We start from the raw sequence: 24,622 nt of genomic DNA, 5'->3' as shown, positions 1-24,622 counted from the left end.
CCAACTGTAAACTTCCACAGAGAGGTTGATACTTCTTTGATGAAAGCAGTTTAAATTTGCACTGTGGTTTCGAAGTCCAGGGCCACATCCTGGCGCGAAGAAACCTTAAATGTCTCTGATGTTTCTCTCTACTCATGGAGTTTCAAACTATCCAGCCCCTACAAACAGGCTCCGCTCAGCCTCCAAGCTGGCCACCTGCAGCTCAAACACACAACTCCTGCTACTTGAAAGAAACACACCAAACAGCCTCTTTCAAAGCAAACACTCCAGGCAGATGCCTTTGAAGAGACAGAGACAAAAGCTTTTGCAGCTAGTGCAGTCTTCAGAGGCTCTCCTGGGCACATAACTAAAGGGCAGTTTTCCCTGGGGAACCCATTTTTTCTCCCTTCTGCATCAATTTCTGCAAAGGACAACTTCGTTGCCAGCTCAGCCAGGACTCCTCAGCTCGGGCAAACGAAGCCCAAATGCATGTTCCCTGCTCTAGGAGTTTCATCTCCATGCCAGAGCAGTTACCACAGGGCACCAAGCACTCAACTGAAGTCCAACAGAGATAGGCCTCCCTGGGAAGCAGTGTAATATCCAACAGGAGTTGCAGCTGAGGCTTGGGATCCCTTCCACACCAGGCTCACTCTTTTCTCTGAGGATGTCCACCTCTGACCTCTGCCAGCCTGGAAATGGTTCCCAGAGCTAGCGTTGCTGTTACGTCCATATGACTCAATGAAGATGTATATGCACTGCACCAGGGCAGGTCCAGGTGCAATCTAATTGTCAGCGTACAAACATGTCCGGGCATCCTCCCTCTCATCTGCTGTGCTCAAATCCCTTTAAACCTTCTCCCTCCCGGTGTCTCTGATCTACAGACAGCCTGCAAGCAAAGCTCTTTAGGTGAGGCAATAGCACTATAATCTTACTCCCTCTTTGGTGCAAATGTCACTTCTCAACTTGAGTAATTAGGCTTTGAAAAGACCACATTTTCCTCTCTCAGCTCCTGCTTGTACCACACTCCATCCTGTTTTGGCCCTAATTACAGCGAATAATAAATCCAGCTAGACAGTGCTTTTCTGAAGAGCAATTTGGTTTGACTTTTCCCAGCACTAATGAGTTCATTAATAGAAGGATTTTCCCTCTCCCTCCCCTCTTCTAATCTGTTTCCTCAAATAGCATCACACACATTGGTAGCTATCGCATGCCGCGGCAGGTGATGCCTTTCCCTAACCCATCTTCTCCCCTCCTCCAAGGGAAAGACAGGCAGAGTACGACACCTCCCAACCTTTTCCTTCTATCAGAGGAGATGGAAAGCAAGCATGATTAATAACTGTCTGTTAACTAGCACCGGGAGGATCACTCATCAGTTCACAACCGCAGCAAACAGAAACGGCTACTGCCAGCCTATCTGGTCAGAACCAGCACTGGGACTTGGAAAGCAGCTGAGTGCTGGGGAACCAGTTGAGCTGCTGACCCAAACAGGAAAAAGATGGCACACATCTTATCAAAACTTAGCTTTTTTTTGATCACCAAACCAGAACTTTAAAGCATCTCATTTATCTGCCAAATGAAATCTTTCAAGTGGCCTACAGGAAAAAAGTTCCACATCAGTCTCTCCTTAAAGAAGCAAAGGAGTTGAAGGGGTAGATGTTCTCAAGAGATTAACAGCTTCTTCCTTTCCCTTGTTCAATAAAAGCTATGCCAGAAAAGGGGAACCATTGATTTTTATTTTTTTTCCCTCCATTTGGAGACGTAAGAACTGTATTTTCACGCCTAAGTAAAATTTCTTAACAACAAGGACTTCGCCAGTGACTTTGGGAAAATCTCCCCCCCAGTTTTTGTCCCCAACAAATGTAACAAGCATTTGCAGGGACAGACATTAAACTTGACAAGTTATGATTAACCTGAATCTAAGAAGAATCTCACTTCAAGGTACTGGATAGAAATCACTACATGGGCAACTTTGCCTGCAGTGTCTCTACAAAGTGGATACCAGACCCTGGAATTCCAGATTCTATTTTACATATGAAAAATAAAGTATTTTGTCTTTTTTCAACTTAGTTGGAAGCTTTGTCAGAAGCAATTCCATAAATTCAACTCAAATTCATAGATGGCTTCAGTTCCCCTCACGCAGAATATTTTCATGCCTGTTCTGGAAACATGTCCACTGACCTGACGAGCATGTCAAGAATCCCTAGGTATTTTTCTTCTTCGATCATTTACATTATAAATCTAACCTAAAGTAGCAAGTCTGAGACAAGGAGATCAGGTCCTTGTGGTGATGTGTGGGGTACAGAGAGATAACAGTGATTATGAAGATTTCAGTTCTGACTTCACGCGTTGCATTTTTCCCCTGAGCCCCTTATTTGACAAAACTATTTTCTCCTATCTCTCTGCAGCCCATTTATTATCCTCTCTATTAATAAACCCTCCTTCCCTGACGAATCACTGCAATTTATCATTAAATTAGAAGATGAAGTGAGTCTATTTTTTTTTAAACAAGGAGATTAACTACTATCAACAGGATACTTCTCCATTATAAAACTCCATCTTCCTCACCAAGTGCAGAAGTAGCATTGCTTAAAGCAGCCCTAAGGTGATGCAAGGTGGGAGAGACAGAGAGGTGACATCCTGCTATATAAATATATGGATCAATCTGAAAATTACTGTGAAAGAAAACACATGACATTGTGACCATGATGTATTCTGGATTTTTCTAATAGTACAACTGAAAAAAAAGTTTAACTTGTATACAGATGAGGCTGCCAGGAACTGATATGACAAAACACAGCCTAGAAAACAAAAACCATCTCTCCATGCATACACCAGTGATTAATCTCACAACAAAAGGTCAGTCAGAAAAAGCATTCAACTAAATATGAAGCAACTTTCTGCTGGAAACTCATGCCAGCCTCACATACTTTTTCTTTCATACAGGTCACAGGGCTGTCCCTTATCAGGCCACTGAAATTTAACATGAGCACAGATACAGAACATATCCTCAGCTCCACTGTGGCCAGGCAAGCCAGTCTGATCCTCGCGAGCTCCTCCACATCATTTAATCCCCTGAACACAATCTCTCTGCAAAACTAAAACTGCGTTTACCATGATGGCTTGGATCTGATCTGTTGTATGAGGGCAGCGGTGAAGTCTTGATGTTTCCTGGGGTCAGTTTATGTCCCAGAAATGGTACCAACAAGAGGTAGATGAAAGCTTGAGAGGGAGAGCATCCCTGCGCACCCCACGCTGTGCTATAGGAAACCTCTTGGCTGCAAGGGCTGCACTTGGCTGCTTGCCTTTCCTCCCACATCCAACCACCTTTACTGCAGAAGTCAGCCAGCACTAGGCACCACAGAAAACAAGAATCTCCAGTATCATTCCCTACAAATCCCTAGATCCAACCTCTTCACAACACCTAGTTATTTGATTTCTCTCTCCAGAAATTAGGAAGTTATTTTCTTTCATTCTTGGATGCTAAGGAGATAGTCCATCTTCTGCCCCTGCAGGTCTGCAGTGAGAAGAAAGAATTAGGATTTTATGTCACTGTTTGCCTGTGATGAACTTTCTGCTATAAGGAACAGAGGCAGCCCTGCTGAGCACCCTTCCTATATGTCAGTGTACTCCTCTGCTCCAGATGTGATCTCTTCTGGAAAAAGACACTCTGGCTGGGCTATTCACAGGCCTGTGTCATATTCCAGCAATAAAGGAATCTATTAATTCCAAGTAGGAGCTCATTCTCTAAAGAGCTGCTGATAAAATGAAACTGATAAAATGGAGGTAATTTAAAGGTCAGATGAAATCCAGCTTACGTTCGTCCTGCTTATAACGGAACATCACCGAGATGCTTCATTGGCAAAGGAGCATTTATATGTATTTTTATTTAAGAAAAATTGCTTATCTGCAACAGAGACTCTAAACGTCTGATAGGAAACCTTCCCACATTAATCTACCCAACAGCTGGCATCCTGCTGCCTGCCTGGGTGTCCCTTTCTGGAAATTAAATCTCCTATCATCTTTTTATCACACTCTGGAGAACAGAAATAGGAACCAAATGCAGTGTTCACATGAGCAACAGAAGCAAGAGCTGAAACTGATAGTGCTGCATTAATTCAATCATGCAAGAGATGAGCATAAGACCAGTTACTGCTGCACTCGGACACATTCCTCCTCCTTTGCTCTGTGCCCAAGATGCTTTTTGCCAGCCCAGTTCAGCATCCCACACCATCCTTTCGCTTGACATTGGGCCCACAAGCTACACAGAGTGGCCTTGGAACCAAATACCGAGTCTTTTACACCTGTGTTGTATTAGGTTGCTAAATGAAATAAAAACCTTTTCTCCCTTTTCACAATGGCATAAGTTACATTGAAGAAGAGTGTGTTTGCACTGCAGCAGAAGCAAATTTTTCATAGCTGGCACAAGCTGATGCCACCAAGGGATCCAAACTCAAAAGAAAAAACTGCAGAGTATTTATATATGTTGGATGAGAGTGTTTTTTCCCCCCACTCAGTGCCCCATTTTCAGATCAGAACTGAAAGACATGACTGTTGGAAGGCAGCCACTTCCAAGATGTTTGGCTAACATTGTCAAACAGCCCACTGAAACCCTGAGGTAGTACAGTGCTGAAGAAGGCCGTTTCCACTCAGAAGGATGTGGCAACGTAGCCACATCCAGGTAGCCTAAATCCCACATGCACTGCTAAACCTAGCTTGGTTCCCACCATTTACACTTTTGAACACTTAGAGGCAGTCCATGTGGGATGTCAGGTTCCCTGGGTGTTTGGTCATCTTGAACAAGCCAGCTGACCCCCTTTTTTCCATCTTCCCTTTTCTTTTCTACAGGTCAGTGAGGTTCTGTGTGCTCACCTTGCCCCAGGGCACAGTAATTGAATGTCACCTGTTGACCATAACCTGAGGAAATCCTCACCTGTCAGGCAAAGGCTTGAGTAGCTGATAGTAATGAAATCCAAATTTGTATGTTTGTATGGGAATTGGGCCTAAATACAATTAGGATTTTTTGGAAGCATTCAAACAGACAAAGCACTCAAGAGACAAAGAACAAACACGACCACAAAGAGAAGCAATAGTAGCTGCAAATTGATGCCTCCCAATTCAGAGTCCTGATGCAAATGAAAAGCAGCAGTAAGCAGTGGGAAACAGCAGAGCAGAAGGGGCCAAGGGACAACAAGCAGTATCCCGTAGAGCCCTGGGACCACTGTGATTTCTGCCTTCTGGCTTGTCACACATGTTTCTCCAAGAGATCCTGCAGGAGATTTCAGGCAGTACCTTGAATTGCTTGCCCTGTCCATGCACTCCTACCTCAGCTTCTACTACTGGCACCCGCCTGGGACAGCAGGCTAGGCTAGGCTGGACTTACTACAGCTCTTCCAGCGTGCTAAGGTTGTATGTGTTGAGATACGCTAAAGCCCCGGTAAACAGGGACTTCCATGCCATAAATCCAATCCACATACTTTCTCTCACCTTTTACACACCTTATTTGCTGACTGAACTCAGGAATCTCCAGCAACCCCATCAGGAATACACAGAGAAACTGTCTGTCTGCAACCCATGAAGCTTCTCTGCTACCAAAATTCATTTGGTACGAGGCTCAGATAAACTCCCCCTTGCTGATCGAACAGACAGGGCTCATCTGGCTGCTCTGTTTCCTACTGCAGCAAAAGGACTGTTGCAGTCTGATTTCTCCTTCCTTCCAGTCTATTCTCTGCCTCCATCCTTCACATGCTCCTCCCCAAATCCCTCTAATTAATATTAAATGTTACAGTTTTGTCCTATTAACACAAATTGCCCTTTCCAGAGGCAGATTAAAGAGTTTCCACTTGGGATTTCTTCTTTCCTTTACAATTTTGTTTCTGTGATCAGTGCTGTCTGTCTCTCACTAGCTCCTAGGGGAAAGGAGCAGGAGGGAAAGAGAAGACAAACAGTTATTAGCAACTCCTTTGAAGAGCTGAAGATTGCAAATTAAACTGATTATTAACTCTCATCTTACCAAGAAGGCAGGTTCCCCTTTTCTCCCTCCTTCCGCTCCTCCTATGAGGATGCTCATTGGGAATCACACAAATCACATGCATAGAGTAATTTACTTAGCAGTACAAATCAGCTTATTATTATTTATTATTATTTTGTCTCCATTTCTTGGGGGGAGGAGGGGGCCGTTGTTGTTCAGTGAGAAATACATGCACATAGAATACTAAAGCATACAGACATGCAAGTGTGGGCATGCACATGCATTCCCATTCGCATGACCCTTCCAGTTTAGACCTTGGAACAGGAAAGAAACACACACGTCGGCCCTGGGGCAGCTCTAGCTCCCTTCCCAGCTAGGTCCTCTAATATTTTAGCTCTGAATTCTTAAGGAGTATTTAGGGACAGACCCTACTCATCAGACTCGTCACCTGCATTCAGCATCACAAGGGCTACCATCACCAGCACACATATCACCACGTAAAAACCTATGCTCCCCTACAGCCAAACTTCTCCAAGCCCTCAGTCTGACTTCTCAATAACAGCAGCATCCAGAGGTACCACAGGTCCAACAGAGCAAGAAGTGCTGGTCCCTATAAAAAACCCCCGTTCACCACCAAAATCTCTGACCACCCACAAATTCAGTACTCTGTCAGATGTACTCCACGCACACATCACTTGTGCTTTCCCAGAGACAACTGAGATTCTCCTTCCTAAAAGGATCAGCCCCAGGGGAAAGTCTGACTAGCTGATGTCATTGAGGGCTTTGGACAGAAAGTAAAACAATTCTGAGCCTGTGAAAAGGAGCGCGTACATTATCTGGTTTATTAAAGCACTCCATTATTAAATTACTATTTCTGGGGCTGCGATGGCAAATGAATAACTGAACTTGGACACAACATCAGCAAGAAAATCTGGCCAATGACAATTCACTATAGCAGCTCATCATACTAATTAAAAAACACTATTGTCATGACATTTAAAGACTATGAAATAAGATACATGTTTAAAGTGATTAAGCTATTTATAATCAAGATGCATTTATTTAGTGTACAGCAAACCACTTACAAAGTCTGAATTAAATGCTGAACTACCTGTAGACACACAGCATTTATTTAAAATGTTTCAGGATGCAGCAGCTTCTTCAGCAAAGAGAACTTAATCAGTCCCTTGAGCTTTCCCTTCTTCTGCTAGGACAAGGAAAGTGCAGCTGTATTGATTTCTAACATACAGCACTGCCACGTGAGTCATTTTATTGGGTCAACAAACTGTTTAACAGACAAGGTCCCAGAGGTCTCAGGTTTTATATGGGAGCACAGACACACCCTCAATAGATTGCTGATGTAATGTTAACTGGAATTTACAAGACAATACATCATACTACCCAGTGGCAGGAGCAAAGCCTATACATCAGGCTGCCTGAAGCCCATTGTAACACCCAGTTTCATTTGTTTATTACTTCGTCCACCTTCTGCTGTTATGACAATTTCTATGCTGGATTTCTCCTTAGCTTTCCAACAAAATAGTGCAGACTTCTTGAGGAAAATATGTTGTTTTACCAATGCTAAAAAAGCATCCCTCTGTGTAATTTATACAGGCACTAACCTGTTCCCAGTAATTCCGAGTGAATATTTAGATTTGGTAGGGCTGGGAGATGTGCCTCTTACACTTCCCAGTGAGGCCCATCCAACTTCAGGCAAGTTAAGAGTCCTTGGAAAGCCTTGGTTCCTGTAAGGTCATAGAAGTTCTTGGAAATTTCTACTCAATTGGAACTGGACAGCTGTTTGGGCACATCCTTAGGACAGCAAAGACACAACCAGATGTAGTCATTCCTGCACAGCCTTCGCGTTCTCATAACACAAGACTTTTGGGGCTCTCTGGAATGCTGAGACTTGCAAGAGACTTTTCTAGGATTCCCTGGATTTACCAGAAACACCAGTTAAACGAGGAGCAGCCCATCCCCAGGTTGCAAGGACTATTTGCATATAGGATAAAGCACTGTGACAGCTCACCTTGGGAAACGATGATGTGGTTCAAGCCTGAACGTCAGTTCTTTATCCCAGTAGCTGCCCAGAGGAATTTGACAAGTAGGACAGTTGTAATCTAGCAGGCATCAACTTGAGAACAGGAATGTTTTCTAGTTTAGAAGTCCAGAAATGATAAAGGTCTTCTGAAGAGATTGATAGCACTTGCCCGTGGGAGAAAGAGGCCTTAGAAGTTCTTGAATATTTCTGGGAATGAATATGTGTATCCTTGAGGTGAGACACACAACCCAGCCCAGATCTGCAAGCTGCCATGGTTTAACCCCAGCTGGCAACTAAGTACCACACAGGTGCTTGCTTACTCACCACCACCACCCGCAGGATGGGGAAGAGAATCAGAAAGTTTAAAACTTGTGGGTTGAGATAAGAACAACTTCATAACTGAAATAAGATATTATAATAATAAAAAACCAACAACTTTAATGAAAAGGAGAGAGAAAGAGGGATAAGACCCAAAGGACAAAAAAAACCCAAGTGATGCGTGGTACAACTGCTCACCTCTTGCTGACTGATGCCCAGCTGGTCCCTGAGCAGCCATTGTCAAGCCCTCGGCCAACTCCCCCAGGCTACATACTCTGCATGACATTCTGTAGTATGGAACATCCCTTTAGCTAGTTCGGGTCCTGGCTCTGCTCCCTCCCAGCTTCTTGTGCACCTACTCACTGACAGAGCTTGGGAAATTGAAAAGTCCTTGATTCAGAGTAAGCATTACTTAACACACCGATGTTTCAGTTGTTGCTATCAACATTATTATCATGCTAAATCTAACCTGCAGCATTGCACCAGCTACTAAGAAGAAAATGAACTCTATCCCAGCCAAAACCAGGACACAAGCACTTTCCCTGCAAGAGACTCCAGCAGCAGATAGCTTTGAGGTGCAACAAAACACCTGTCTGGAAAGGAAGAAATGTTCACACAATGTTGGTGCAGGATTAGAAAGGGGAAACTTTTACCAGATCTACAAGAAAGTTTCTACATACAGAACTGCTCTCTGGGTTACATATGACGCTACACGTAGTGTGATGATATGGATTACATACCATGCTACCAAGGGGTTTGGACCTGTGATGTGTTGTGGAAACCCAGCACAACATGTCAGAACGACAGATAATGTTGTGGTTTCAGCTGGTATCTTCTATCCAGAAAGTCCATGCATTAACATACATACATAAGCACACACACTCAAATATATATTATGTTATTAATGTTTATATGTGTATATACATATATTTTAGTTATTCCTTTACAGACAATTCATCCAGTTCTCAAATACCAAGAAAAGCGCATTAGAATATCTAGTGTCTATACAACAAAGCTCTCCAAAATTTAATTCAATAACTAAGCTCTGGCCCTTTGACAGTGTTCTTCCACTTCAGATAATATGAATACAAGGAGTGCAATATCAGAAACATCTCCAATGTTTTTGTCCACACAGAGTCAGGTGACAGTCACCACAGTTCTGTTTCTCCCTAATATTGAATTAGACTGCTTCAAACCAGCATTACGCCCTGCTTTACTCTATCACACCCCAAGATGGTTTCAGAAAAAAAAAAAATGCTGCCAAATAAAACTCCTCACCAGTTGAAGGGGTTGATTATCCCATGGTTAAGTTATCTAGAAGGAGAGGGGGAGATTTCTTTTCATAAGAAGGAGTCTCTCCTAGATCGTGACATGTTACATAAGAAGTTAAAAAGTTGAGTTGTATTTGCACTTCCATGTGCAAACAGAAATGTGCATAGACAGGTTTTAGCATCTGCCATATTCAGACTACGAGCCAAAGGAGAATAGGACACCACAAGCTTCCTAAACTCCCATTGAAAGATGCCCATTTATTTGATTTACTGCCTTTTGTTTCCAGACGACAGCTTCATAGACTCGGTAATCAAGCAGCAAATGCAAAGTGAGGCCACGTCTGGTCATAGGTATGGAGATTTAATGAGAGGATTGTGATTCCCCATGTCTCAGCCAAGCTGTTTCTCACCCTCAGTGTTCCATGTCTTTCCTGAAACCTAACAAAGCCTTTTCTCTCTACACAGCCTACATAAATCACTTTTGTCTAATTCAATTGCCATGATAGAGAACTATTTTCATGGGTAGGAAAAGCTGTATAAAAGAAAAATGCTGGCATGGTGCAACATCACGAATAGGCTGCAATTTCTTTTCTCCGACTTGTCCGAAGGAAATGCATGATAACGCTCCGATTTTTTTACCATAAAGAATTGTATTGGTGCTTGAAACAAAAAAAATCGGAGCTACCATATTTTTACCAAAAAAAATCCATTCTGATTACATCCTGGGGTTTACAGTTTCATTCCTTTTGATAAATACAGGCCACTGACGCTTAGCAGGAATTTGCAAAGGACTTGCAACTTCCCTGTTTGCCAGGCATGCAGCAAGTAAAGGCAGCAACAGAACAATGGTGCCAAACTTATAACCAGCACCACTTCAGTGCCTTTGCATTAGCTGAACTGTAGGCACAAAAGCCATCTGCCTTGAGAATCATATTTTAAAGAGGGATGTGAACTTTGATTTGGTATATAAAAACAATCTTGTAGTTATGGCAAAAAGAATCATGGTCTAGGAGATTCAGTGTCCTTCTCTATATGCCTTTAGGAGCACTCACTGTGCAAGAGAAAGGTCATTAATCATTAGTATCTTAGGAAAATCAAATTCCATTCATTAATGGTGGCAGTCGTTTAGAGAAGGAGCCTCATCAAGTGCTATGATCAAACAAGGCATGTACAAGCTTGTGTCAAAGAGGAGCGTTCCCTCCGTTCAGACCTGGCAGAGGACAAGTCAGTGACAGTGGCTGCCAAATTCCCTTTGCTGAACCCGAGGAGCAGTCCACAGTGTCTAACACGCTTCTCCAGCTGGAGAATCAATCGTATCACACAAAGCACGGCAACCAGAGCACACTGAACAAACTTTGCAGCCCCTCTGTGGGGGAAATTTTTCCCAAGCCCTGGGCAAACAGGAGGCTGAGAGATGGCATAGAAGAGGGCTTGTACCTGTCACAAAGTTCAACTCAGCAAGCTGTGAAGAAATCTATAGCCCAAGGCAATAACAAGGTACTTAGCAAATGTGTTGCAATCTCTGTTCTGTCTTTCACCTGAGGCATGAGACACTGCACCTGAGGCAAGGATTTTAGGTGAGGCAACCATCTCAACTTGCACACAACCCAGCTGAGACTTTCAAATGGCACCTCTCACCTCCACTTAGGATTTCCAGAAACAGTTATCAGTAAACCTAGTGCAGAAGTGTCCTTAGTGACCCAACCCTACATCAGCTCTATGTCTGAAATAGAGAGGTAAAAGCAAGATGTTTTTATGAAGGCCAAACAAGTAGCTCAAGTCAGTGATGCTCAAGTGAATTTCTGCAAGTCCACAGGGCCACATTTTCAAACAACAAGATAAAATGCAGCTGCGTAATAAGTCCTCTGCCTAATGACCTCCCAAAATCACCACTTACCCCACCAGGGAATGACTGCTTTGGATGGCAATGAGGCAGCCAGATCTGCTACTCCTTATGGGGAAAACAACCTCAAACCACATCCACTAACTTGGACAATTCAAGAGGGCTGCAATACCAAAGCAAGAAACATGCTGCCAGAGAGAGGCCTCTACTGATACATGACATCTCAGCAATGCTATCAAACCTGAGGGCATCTCAAGAGGGTGAAAAGTGTTTTCTGCTAATGCAATATGAAAACTTACCTTATTATCAGCACTTTCTGGTGCAATGGAAACTGAGATCGTTAACAAGAACAGTTTCATAGCTCCCTTCAGAGTCAAAAAACTTCATTGAAGTGGTTGGAGGATCAGACCTTCTTTATTCATTAAAAGAAGAGGGATCCTACAGGGGTTTTTTTTATCCTTTAGACGTCTGACATGCAAATATTTCCATCACAAAAATCTTAAAAAAAACCTTGCAAGCTGCAGCTTGTTTCTTTCACTCCACAAGATAAATTATGCTACTTGGTCCTGGGAGTGAATTGGTGCATGTAAGGGGAAGTTTCAATATCTAAACACTTGGACACTGAGGGGCCACTTCATCATCACCAGCTATTGTCTTCTGATTTGCTTTCTGAGCCTGCTGTTTGCAATCAAAATCTTCCTCTGAAGGGTTCCACTTCCTGGTGTCTCCCCGACATGCTCTATTGAGTTCACAAGACAAAGCAATGAAAGCATGCAATGTATTTGTTTCCCTTTTTTTCTCTCTCTCTCTTTTTTTTTTTTTTTTTAATCCATGACACCAGGAATGAAGACTGTGATATGAATAGCTCTAGATCTGCCCTGTATGCTTCTACCTCTGTGTAAGCACCTCCCAAAACCTGTTGTCTGCTCACCTCAAAATAAATAGGTGGTTTCTTTCATTTACAAGCAAGGTACAGAGTAGAAAAGTTCCATTTCCCACAGCAGCTGAGGGCTGTTAAGGCAGGAGCAATGGGCTTCACAAAAGCAAAACCTAAGATAATACTTTCAACAACTGCATGATGTTCAGCCCCTGACAAGTTCTGGCAAGGTGGGCCATAAAACCAAATTTGGCTTATTTTTATTCACACAGTAATATAACCAAAAAAGTTTTATTAGCCAAGATCTTTGAAAGAAATAATACTTCTCGGTTTTCTGGGATTGCCTGGTAATTATTCTGTACAGGTCAGAAAATAATTAACTTATGACCTGCAAATCAAGCTTCTAATGGAAGTAGCAGTGTATTTTTTTTAGGGCTATAGGGTCCGCGCTGCTTTCTTACTACATAATACTACCCAAATTACAACAGTGACAAGCCTACGATATGCAGCAAGACTACTCACAGCTCAAGTCAAGTGTCATTATATGACATATGAGACATGGAAATATATTAATAAATCAGCACTGCTAGGGGGAAAATGACCATCCATTCTTCTTTATTTCCTCTCCTTCAGGGATTACTGCCTTAACCCGATTCATGCACCTGACACAGGGGGCAAACACTTATTCAGGTCAGGAAGAGCTGAATGCTGCACTCAGCAAGCACATCACTTGGCCTTCTGCAGACATATAGCCTCTCATGAAGTCATCCTAGCACAGAGCTTTACACCACTTCCAAAGAGTCTACAATCCCAAACTGGATATCACTAGATTCACGAAGGCTCTGTTTCCAGTGATGAGAAACCAATACAGCCCCTAATCTACTTGTCAAAAAATACATTGCCCAGTAGAGTAAAGATCAAGGGCAATCTATATACCTGCTCTTTTCACAGAGAATGACATAGGGCATGAATCTTCATGTTTAAGACATTCAGCATGCAGTGCATATATGCCCTTACATAAAGGGAAATCTTATGTTCACTGGTAGAAATAAGACAATAAACTCAGATGCACCATGTAGGCACTTCAAATGAGTACCTGTACCGCCTGTAAGGAAGGAGCAAGAGAGGGAGACCTCAGCAGTTCTGTACAGGACACTTCCACTTGACTATTATACTATGACTATTACACTATGACTATTACATTTCTGAGAACACAAATATAGTATATAGAAACACCACATCTTGGGTGGGTGGGGGTAGACGGCAGTAAAAACCTTCCCTGGTTCCTCAAAGTATTAAGGTAAGTTTTCCTCCAAATTAAAAAGTTAAGTAGTTGATAGACAGTTTCCTGGCCCCTGGTTCCTGCAAATTTTCATCTGCTCTTTACCTTCAGCTTTGGATCATCCCATTAAGAGCTCAGATTGCCAGTGATGTATCTTGAAGTTTTGTGCCTCTCAGCATTTCTTATTCTGGGTGCAGCTCCTAAGAAAGGGTCCTTATGAAACCAAGAAATAATTTTATAAGGATATACCATGCATGATGGAGTACTTTATAACCAATAAGCTCCAGTGTATTGACTGAATTCAGCTGTTTCTGTTTTCTAAGACAAGCTCCATTTCTGTGGTTAAACCTATCATTTTTTAAACAAATGGGGCAAAATACTATGAACAGTGATATTTGGCCTGAATTTCAGCCAAAAATATCAATCACCTACACCACAAATCTCTCAGCTCCATCCCTAGGTGGCTTTCTGACCTTAGTCTGCAAGTTCTGCTTAATTTCCTATGCAAAACTCTCCAGTGGTTGTTTTCCACAAATTTGCTGCATATCAAAACAGAATTTATCAATTTTTTCACCAGAGTTCATTTTTAAACATACTTTTGGAAATACAGATAAGATGAACCTTTACACTAGTTCCAGTGAATTATCTTTTATCTGTATATCTCTTTGGTAAAAAAATCAACAAACAGTTAACTTTACAAAACACTGCAGAAACTTTAGGGTGTTATTTTACCAGTAACTATTAAAAAAAAAAAAAAGTAGTGCCCAAGGTTCCCAAGTTTCTAAGAAAATTGTATTTAGTTGAACTATCTTGCACAGAAATAGCCTACTATATACGGAAATTAACTAAATAGGAATTTACTTTATAGACTCCTTTGTAGAATTCCCTGAACTTAACTTTAATTTAAATTTTGTTTTTCATTTGTTCAGTGTCAGAAAGCCAGTGGTGCTGCTGTAGCAATTTGATTGTCTGTCTTGGGAAGCACAATCCAAGTTCTTGGGGCACTGTTTCCTCATTAGCCATTCTCCAAAGAACAAACTGACAATAATGGATTTAGTATTCCCAAGATAGGCTGACTGTGCTTTACTGCTATGCTAGCCACTGCTTCACTGAAAATCCTGTAATTTATTTGGGGAAGGAAGGCAGTGTGTGTGCATGTTCAACTTCAAGGAGGTTACTTCTATGTATGAATTTAGTATCAAAATTTTAATTTCAAAAGGGCAAGCAAAATAAAAGAAAAATTACTCTACCTGCTATAAAATCCAGAAGTAAAAACCAGATTAAGAATGAAATCAACTTGCAGTGAATGAGTCTTTAGGTTAATTCTCAGAATAGGGTATGTGTTCATCTTGACACAGAGTGATTTCAAAGGCCTTCTGGGTTGTCTTTGTCTTTAAGTGATTCTATCAACTATCAAAAAGAAAATTAACTCACAAACTACTAGGAACATTGAAAGATTCATTTTCTTCCCCGAGAAGAAATCCATTTCTTGCATCCTTCAAAGGAAAAGGATCAGGGATGAACCATACGAAGGAAACTAGGCGAGCAAATATTCCCAGACTCTCATAGCTAGGAAAAGAATGAAGAAAGAAACAGGCACAGTTAGAAAGCAGATTTTGTTTTTCAGCCACAAAAGACTTGTACCTACTGATAGACATACCATCAGATTACATATTAGTCCTCATGCACACCCTTTTCTGCAGGTGTCCCCAGATTTTAGTTGATTGCTAAAGAGAAATTAAATACATTATGCTTTTTTTTTTTTTTTTTAAAAAAAAAAGCATTATGTTTCCTGTTGGCTCCTGTTGCATTCCCCGAGAAGTCTGATTTGATTCTTCCTACCAAAATGCCTGATCTGCTTCTACCGTACAAGGAATCAAAAGAAGACATACTGAAACAGGGACTTATGGTTAGAGGTGCATTTCAATAACTCTCTGGATCAGATCCAGCCTTTGACTAGTAACAAGTAAACAAACCACTAAAATATTCTTTGCTATTAATTACCTGCCACTCTATAAAGAATAAAATTCAGACAGCCTCAAACATGCTAACTGAGCTTTGGGGAGAGGAGATAGGCCAGGAGATGATATCCTGTACAATTGCCTCATAAAATTAACCACAGCTTCAACTCATCCCTTTGTTCTATGTGACTTTGGCTTTCAGGGGATCTTCTGACAGTGCCATGGTTCAGTGCTGGGGCTACAATGCCCACCCAGAAACATAAAACGGCAGCTCCTTCTTCTTGAATAGTCATAGCTTGAAGGTACTTTTCAAGGTCACAATCCCCACTGCCTTGGAAAGACTCACTTTAACTTTCTTAGCCCTCAGGTCCCCCTGGAGCCCAAGACAAAAGTATTATTTGACAAATTGTTTGTCCTATCCCCATCACCATCTCCCTTCACAGCTGCATCTCATCTCACCAGCCACCTAATGGCACATTCTTGATTACAGTCATATTCTGTTTCTGGTAGTCAGCATTTGTAGAATAGCCAACCACAGTATCACTGAAAATTAAGATCTCATATAGAAAAACATCAGAAGACAGTGATACCCAAAAAAATAAAATGAAAACCAGTTTCATCTATCTAAAACACTAAAAAACAAATGGAGAGAAACAGAAAACCCACCAACTGCACTGGTTGGACTGAGTCATCACAGAGTCCTCAGCCATCAGTACAAACTGAAATGTTTGAATCACCATAAGGAAGGATAAACCCCTCAAATTCATCTGCAGTGAAGACAGTAGCGAGATTATTATAAGACAGAGTCAAGATCTAGCACTGTGTCCTAGAACAAGTGTTCTCAGCCCAAATCCAGCAGCCCCAGTAACTTGCTTTCCAACAAGGTGCGCCTAGAACCACACAGAATTCAGACCCATCTGTCGGTTGTTGCACCAGTGGTATTTCACTGTCAGCCACAACTTTTGCAATACTGACCTGCTCCTGAAAGTTTTGATGTAAATACTGACCTCTCAAATGAGAGGACATTTTTTCCTACTCCAGCAATTACCCTGCAATAAACATCTTTGTGGTGTCTTACATCTAACACAATCTATCACTCACAGCCCAGAAAGAAGATGACACAGAAGCTTCCCAGACAGCTTCACCTACAGTGAATTTTACAAGACTCATCCACTTCAAAACAAGCTAATAAAAACCACAAAGAGGTGAACACACAACAAGTAATTCTAATTTTAAAAAGCCTTATTTGATATCATGATGTTATCTTCAACTCTACCATTTGTACAAGTGCCACCAGAGAAAATCCATTTGGAGTCTGCTTGAAAAATAAAAAACCTGGCAAGTGAACCCTAAAAAAAAATAAAAAAAATCACAAAACACTGCAGCAAAACCAAGCAGAGAGTGAAACCCCAATCTAAGAGCAAGCCAGGACAGATACAGTGAAAGAAGTCCTGCCAACCAGTACTTGATGACAAGGGTTACTTACAGTAATGGTGATAAAATTGACTTCCAGCCATTATTAGATCTCCAGAGCTGATTTCCAGTTTATCTGCCCTTAGCTTCTTAGATAGCAAAAGGAAACTAAAAATCAGGCATTTTACAGAACCCACATAGGTAACTTCACCACAGGTATACCTATAGATGTGTTTTGGTGGGGATTGGTTGGCTGTTTCTGGAATCACCTGGGTTAAGTCAGAGGATGGGGAACTCCAAGGATCTGGAGCCACCCTGACCAGGGTCTGACCAAGGTAAGCAAGTGACAACTACCTTGGCACCAAGAAGAGATACAAGAGCATACAGTCTAGAGGCAGATATCTACAGGAAAAAAAAAAAAAAAAAAAAAAAAAGGAATAGACAAGGAAAGTTTTATCCAAAATACATTCCTTTTTCAATCACAGCAACACATAACGCAGAAGGTGGAATTTCTGAATCCTCCTGATAAGACAACCTTCAGAATCCTCCTGATAAGACATGCAAAACTCACATTCCTTAAATTCACATTCCTTTTGATTTTACTCCCTGGTCTAAATCATATTGATGCCTAAACCTGCTCCAAGCATCTGTTGCAACCTGGTTTTGCCTTTATTTCCTCAAATGCCAAATCAAATGATGCTCCTATTTCTCCCCAGTTAGAAGAAATGTTTGAATACCAGCACAGTCCCTGGGCCAATTCAGTCACCATCACCAGAAGGATAAGTTACAGCAAAGCAGGTAAGTTCTTTCCCTGGTAAAAGAGTTTTGAGACCCTTCAACAGGAATAGCTGTGAAGATTCATTGTGTTATACACACACAGACTCATCTGCTTCCTTGATCTTACGCACAGCCACCCTGGTTCTCTAACCCAAGGAAGTGCAAGGAGAGCAAGTGGGGACAAAGGGAGACAAGTCTGGATTCCTTTGCTGCAAAGAAAATCAAACTTAAAGCCAAGGGAGAAATCACATGAAACACTCCTATCCCTTACAGATCCCATTTCTAAGGAAACCAGAAGGCTAACCGGCCTCTAGATTTAACACACAGTTATCAAGAGATGATTCTGCCTTCTGCTCTTTGTCCTGCTTCCCTGTAAAAATGCAGGGAAACATCACTTTTCTCCTGCTGTTAACACTCCCAGTTTGGAGCTGCTCCTCTGGTCCACCAGCACACTGGGGGCTGGAAAAGCACAGTGACAGAGGCTCATCCATGTGGGGATAAATATCAGGAGAAAAAGTACAGCAAAGACCCAGTGAGCAGCAGGCGGGAAGTACTGCATGGAATCGTGTCCCCAGGAATCTCCATGAGTTGAAATCAGAGCCTGTTATTAATCTAGCTAGACACTGAGACCCAGTAGCTGGAGTAAATCAGATTAAACTCCATCTGTATCAATGGCTAGAAGCCAAGCTGGTCTTTCTTGCTTTTTGTTTTGAATGATAACCCAAAGGATATTTCTGTCTGCTTAGCTAAGTAAACATACTGCCTTAAAACAAATAAAAACAGGACATCAAAAACATCCAGTGAATTTTAGCATGGCAGTAAGGTAATTTGAGATAAAACTCAAAGTGAGAAGAAAAACATGGTTATTTCCTAGCTCGGGGGTGGGGTAGGTGGGCTACAGTAGTGGTGGAGCAAGCAGTCCATTTCACCTTCACCCTCCCAACGTGGGATGGGACAAGTCTTAGAACAGACTAAAAACAGCTAGAAAGGGGTTAAAAGCCACTCTTTCTTTGCCATGAGGAGTTTCACAAAGCACAGGACAAGTAAACGAAATAACTTAAAAGAACGAAAACTCCATTACACCAGGACAAGAGAGAAGAAAGTAATGCTAGATTATTTAGGAGAGCTAAGTTTTAATTTCAATTCTCAGGAGGTCTTGAGAAGCCGAGCACAGTGGCATGCTGACGAAGTGACTAAGGAGCCCATTCCTCTCCCCGCCCCCGACCACCACATCCTGCTAACAACTGGAGCTGCGATAAGAAACTGTTAAATGCTCCTTACCTGCCTTAGCCTTGATGGCTCCGGCGTTTGCCAAACCTCTTTGCAAAACCAAATACAAAAGACAAAAAAGAAAAAAAAAATCAAACAAAGAGAAAAGGAGAAAAAAAACACCAAAGAAAACACTAAAGAAACCCAACACAGAGATGTTCCTTAAAAGCCAACAGCAAGACATAGCAACTGCTAGCCAAGCAGATCTTCCACGAGATGGAGACTTAAGGCATGTTACGCTTGCCCTGTCAAGGGAGACTATTTCAGAGACTTCTTAAAAAGACAGCAATTCGGGTAAAAAAAATGAAATAAACCAAAACATATCAGCGCTTCAAAGGTTAACAGCTTCTGCTGAACAACATGCGTTTATCCAACCACGTCCTAGAGTAGTTTTTTCAGCCCCGAGACCAATGAGCACAGCTAAGAGGAGGGCCTTGGGATGGTGGAGAGGCTGTTACCCCCTCCCCTCTGCCTTCCCTCTTCTCCACCTCCACCTCCTTTTTTTCTTTCCCTTTTTTTTTTTTTTTTTTTTTTTTTTTTTTTAGTTTAGTAAATTAATGCAGTAAGAAACTCCCAAGATCTGGCGAGTCCTAGCAGGGGAGAGAGGGCAGAGGGGAAATGAGATGCATTAGGAGGACACTGAGCCACTTTCTTTCTGAGCACAATGGGAGTGCTTCCCAAGAAACTTCCCCTTCTCTCCCCTCCGCTCTAGCCCTGAGCAATGGGACACCTTCCCTACAGCAGCAATAACTTATTCGGGAGGAAAATAACCCAGGAAGCAGGAATCAACAGCAGCCGAGCGGCGGGCAGAAGAGCAACACAACCGGGACTGCAGCACGGCTCCACATTTCCACATTGACAAATTCCTGTGGATGTAATTAGGAAGACACCCCGGCTAGCAGCGGAGATTAAAATCCTGGGTTGTTGAGGGTCGTCCCCCCCCCTCCCATTTTATCCCCACCGCCCTGATGGCGAACCTACACCCCCTGCGTCTCCCCCTCTCGCCAGCCTGATGTCCGGAGCGAGATTCCGCTGAAGGGAGATTTCGGTGCGGGAAGCCTGGTCCTCCGGCCCCGAGCACCACTGCAGTGGCGGTGGCGGGGGCACAGGCGGAGCGGAGGGACGAGCCAAGGCAGCGCCGGAGCGGAGCCGCCGGCCGCTCCGCAGGCGATCGCGGAGCGCCGCGCACCGCCGCTGTCCAGGGTGCTGAGCGGGGCGCGCCAGGCGCTGCCCAGGGTGCTGAGCGGAGCCGCCCGCCAGGCGCTGCCCAGGGTGCTGAGCGGAGTGAGCACCGCCGCTGTCCAGGGTGCTGAGCGGGGGCCGCCCGCCAGGCGCTGCCCGGGGTCGCTCTCCCTGCTGCTGCCCAGGGTGCTGAGCGGACCCCCTCGGCCTTCCCCCTGCCCAGCCCGCCTCGGGAGGGGTCGCTGGCTTCCCCCACCGATTCTCCCCAAGTGCCGGGTTACTTTATTGGCCAACCCCACCGGCCCACCCCTCACGGAGTACAAAAAAAACAGCCAGAGCTGGAAAAATGCGCAACGTCAACGCGCTCGGAGTCTACGTGTGGGAGACGATCGTTTTCTTCAGGTAAGGCTCAGCTTTACGGGAGGAGTGTGTGCGCACCGGGCGCTGCCAGGCTGGGCTGCCGTGCCCACCCCAAGCTCGGGGCACAGCCCCCAGGCAGAGCCTCAGCCTTAGGACAGTGGCGTTCTGCCTTTCTCGAGCTTCCTTTTCGCCTCCTTTCGTTTCCCCGAGACTGGCTATCGCACAGCCCCTGGCTCGGGACTTTCCGCGGCTTTGAGAGTTACTCAGTTTAATTAGCACCGCAATCTCGCTAACCGCAGTGCTGAAAACACCGACCCCGGCTGGTTGCAAAGTGACAACTAGTGGCGGCTGGGAATGCTGCACTTGAATTTGCCCGGGTAAATATTCCCACCTCGCCCCCTCCCCATCCTCAGATTGCAGGTTAAGGCGAGTTCCGTGGGATACTTTCACTGCTTAGCTATGCTATCTTGATAAATCGTAGGACTCCTTTTCGAGGAGGGCTCACCCCACCGCCTCAGCTTGCTATGTCTGAAGTCACTGAAAACAAAGAAATAATGCCCTTCCTTCCCAACTTTTTTCTTTCATGTTGTTTTCAACATCATTCCCTTGCAGAGTCTAATTGAAAGCCAAAGGCGATGTGGGGAGCTTTTTGCTGTTATGGCAATATTGCCTAGATGTATTTTGACTCAGTTTTAGATGTGTTCAGTTTCTCATTAAGGCTAAGGTAGGAGAAGAAACAGTTTTAGTCTTAAAGAATTGTTTTGGGTCCACCTCTCCTTGCAGTGCTTTTATTAAATGGACAAAAAAAAAATAGTAGAAGGTAGAAGCTCCTCTGTATTTGCATAAATACTGTAGCCTGCTGTAGCAAGTGATAGATGTCAGATACATGCAATTGGAAAAATAACCTTCTTCCATGTCCTGAACTTGCTCATCAGTCTTAGACTTCATTTCATTTGCATGGCTCTCAGTTCTGTATTTCTGTATTTTACCAAAGTCTCATCTTATAGTTTCATGTGAAAGAACAATTATTATTTACATATACATCACTAGTATAATACTTACTTTACAAATCACAGTAGCATACTTGCCGATACTGGCCAGACTTTTCTAGCTAGCAGTCTCTTTCTTTTTGAACACTAAAGTCTTTCCAGGCATAAAAATGATGATATCCCCACTTCTGTAATACCACAGTCAAAGAAAGCAATATTGTAACATGAAATCAAAGCATTTGATGTTTATCTGTCAGGTAAACAAAGAAAGAAGTTTGGGAAATAACTAAAATCATCAATATCTGAAAAGCAATGCACAACACCCAATACTTCAGAGCCATCCTTTCTCATTTTAGTCACAAGTGTAGAGCAGCACTGCACAATACAGCGGGGTGGACTAAAAAGAAGCATATATATGTGCAATAAACTCTTAGTTAAACAATGCTGAATCATAGAGATAAAAAGCTTGACAATAAACAACATATAAATGCTCTGGGGAATGATGTCCAAAAATAAGCCAGAAGGCAAAAGGAAAACAAATGTAAAAAAACCAAAACAAAACAAAAAAAAACAAACAAAAACACACAACAACATTTCCAGGCTTGACTTTCCTATGGCCCTGGCATTAAAGCATCCATATGGTTCTTAGAACTGCCTGAACAAGTGAAATTGGTACATACTTGTCTTGCTGATCCTGTTCTATGATACACACGTGAGCACTTACAGATTCTCAGCACATCAGTTAAAGTCCTGGGCATTCAAAACCTTGGTAAACCAGTCCCTTCAGGTTCTAATGTAGACGTTTATACTGTTATAAATTATATAGGTGTGCATATACATACATGCATGCTATATACAATTATGTCACGTTGCATACAAATAGTATTTCTAGAAGTCTAGTTTTCCTGAAATTAACATTTAAGAAAATTTGAAAATGCTTTAATTCAAATACAGAGAGATGTTGAAACCAAATTGTTTTATATACTGCAATAATTTTTCAAACAAGAAAAAAAATTTGGTGGTTTCTGCTCAGAACTGACTCTAAGCAATGTTTTTCTTTTTCTCCCACTTCATGTTGTCTGTTCAATTTATTACAGGCCAAAAATTTATCAGCCTTTCTGGTCCAGGAATAGCTTTGCTATTTCAGTTTCAGTAAGAGAAGTTTATTCATTAACAGTCATTCATAAATTTAGTGTGCCAATTACTCCTGCACTCAGTCATACATAATGTTTTAAAAGACACAAGCTGATAATCCCATAATCCATAACAGAAGTATGTATTGCTTTAAATTACAGGGTGTACCACAATTTATTGTCAGCCTGTCAAAAATATTCTGGTAAGAGAATCCATTGTATGTTAGCATATACACCACAAAAACAAAGAAAAATTCAAAGTCACAAAGGAAAATTAGACACAGCCAATAGAGGAAATAAGACTAGATCTGTTCCTTAAGAAAAATGTTCTCCAGCTTTGTAAAAAACAAGACCCTATGGGAAAGAGTAACAGCTGGTGTGTGAATGCAAACATTACAGTATTGCCAATATGATATTTGTTTCTGTTACAGTTGGGGTGGTTTAGAAGGAGTTTGCAATAAGTGGCTTATTCTGGCACGCCTTTCTTTATGGAAGAGCATTTCCCATTTTGCTACCTGCCTTCTCAGACTGCAGTCACTTAGCTGTGACTAAGACATTTACTGAGACCCTGGGCAGAGTCAGGGATGGAAACCAGGCTGGGGTGGGAGACTGTCTTCTGACAGACAGGCTGCTTGACCAACCTTTCCTTACACATATCTGTGCAAGGCCAAATGCTGTTTCTTGAAAATAAAAATAGATTGAACAATATTTACCACAGGGACTTCAGATGTCCTGCTTATATCTGTGGAGATATATACAAACATTCTCCTGAAATCTAACTACATAGACTGCATGTTCATACCCTGGTTCATTTGCAAATTCCTTCATGCAGAACAAAAAGCTACCCCTACCCTGTGATGATCTGTCTGGACTTTCTGTTACACCAACATATTTTAATAGCCGTAGCGGTCCAGAAACACCACTGCATAAGCCCAGGGGTAGAAATGCACCTTGTGCAAGTTAGAAGATAAAAAATAGCTTAGAAGTGGCACCTTGCGCAACTAGGCACTGGCCTGTGAGGCTCTGAAATTGTTTGGGCCTGATTCTTGTCTTAATTGCACTTGCACATATGAGGAATCAGCAGCATGACCTTCACTGAATCAAGATCAGAGTTGGCCCCTTCTCAACAGCAATCTGACAGCTAGCAGGATGCTTCAAGGCTACTGCTCCAAGCAATTCACAGGCTAAAGGTTGCTTCCAGCTTCAGACTCTGTTGGATTGCTCTAACTCTTCCCTCCCATCAGTAATAGGAGCTTTTGAATGCCAGTTTTTTTAAAAAAAATAAGATGCCATTCTGAATATGACCTAACTTTGTGGAAAGACAGACACTTTTTCCTAAAACAGACTTGGGAAGCTGATTTCAGCCCCTTGAAAATACAGCAAAAGAAAAGGCAAGGGGAAGGAAAAGGAGAGTAACGTGCATGTTATCTCTAAACCTCCTGCTACAGCTCTGCAGTGCTAGATAAGATTACAGAAGTACCTGTGAATAAAGCACTAGCCAGACTCCCAGAGCCACAAGCTAAGCAACATAGCAGACACTCTCCATAGTTAAAGATATTTTCCTCACACCAACTAAAATCTACTAGAAGTTGTGCCTTATGACCTGTTGTGCCTCTGCTGAGTCTGTCAGCTCCCCAGTGAAATAAAAATGATTTAGCAAAGGCTGGAACTAGATGGCTTTAAGGACACTCTTTAGCTTCTTTGGTCTGCAACCTGTAATAGCCCCATTAGAGACCCTTCTAAAAGGGTTACAAATTCAAGGTTTGAAAATGTGATGAGGTAGACAATTCTAGCTAGAAATCCTTATAAATCATTCCACAAAGAAAGATTAATTTGGTGTCATCCCTGTAGAAGCACAAAACGCTTGTTAACCCGCTTTCTGCGAGGACTTTGATACGCACTTCCATCACAATTCACCTGCATTCTAGGCTTTCAAGGCAAATCAATGTAAAGTACACA

The 24,622-nt window shown here is 42.5% G+C and overlaps 1 protein-coding gene and 1 long non-coding RNA gene across 4 annotated transcripts in view; one reads left to right on the top strand and one right to left on the bottom strand.

Moving 5' to 3' along the window:
* Nucleotides 1-24,622, bottom strand: part of LOC121093188 — a 186,983-nt gene that overhangs the window by 122,642 nt on the left and 39,719 nt on the right. The gene's annotated exons all lie outside the window — the stretch shown is intronic.
* The window catches only part of GLRA1 (glycine receptor alpha 1), a 42,135-nt gene continuing 37,116 nt past the window's right edge, over nt 19,604-24,622 (top strand). The window contains exon 1 of the mRNA XM_040605108.1: nt 19,604-20,583. Within this exon, the coding sequence (XP_040461042.1) occupies nt 20,528-20,583 (56 nt within the window). The 5' untranslated portion in view covers nt 19,604-20,527. The remainder of the gene's footprint in view (nt 20,584-24,622) is intronic.

Source organism: Falco naumanni, chromosome 8 (assembly GCF_017639655.2).
Source record: "Falco naumanni isolate bFalNau1 chromosome 8, bFalNau1.pat, whole genome shotgun sequence".
In the NCBI taxonomy this organism is placed as follows: domain Eukaryota; kingdom Metazoa; phylum Chordata; class Aves; order Falconiformes; family Falconidae; genus Falco; species Falco naumanni.
Note: the sequence above shows the minus strand (reverse complement) of the source record. Positions and strands in the feature narration are given on the sequence as shown.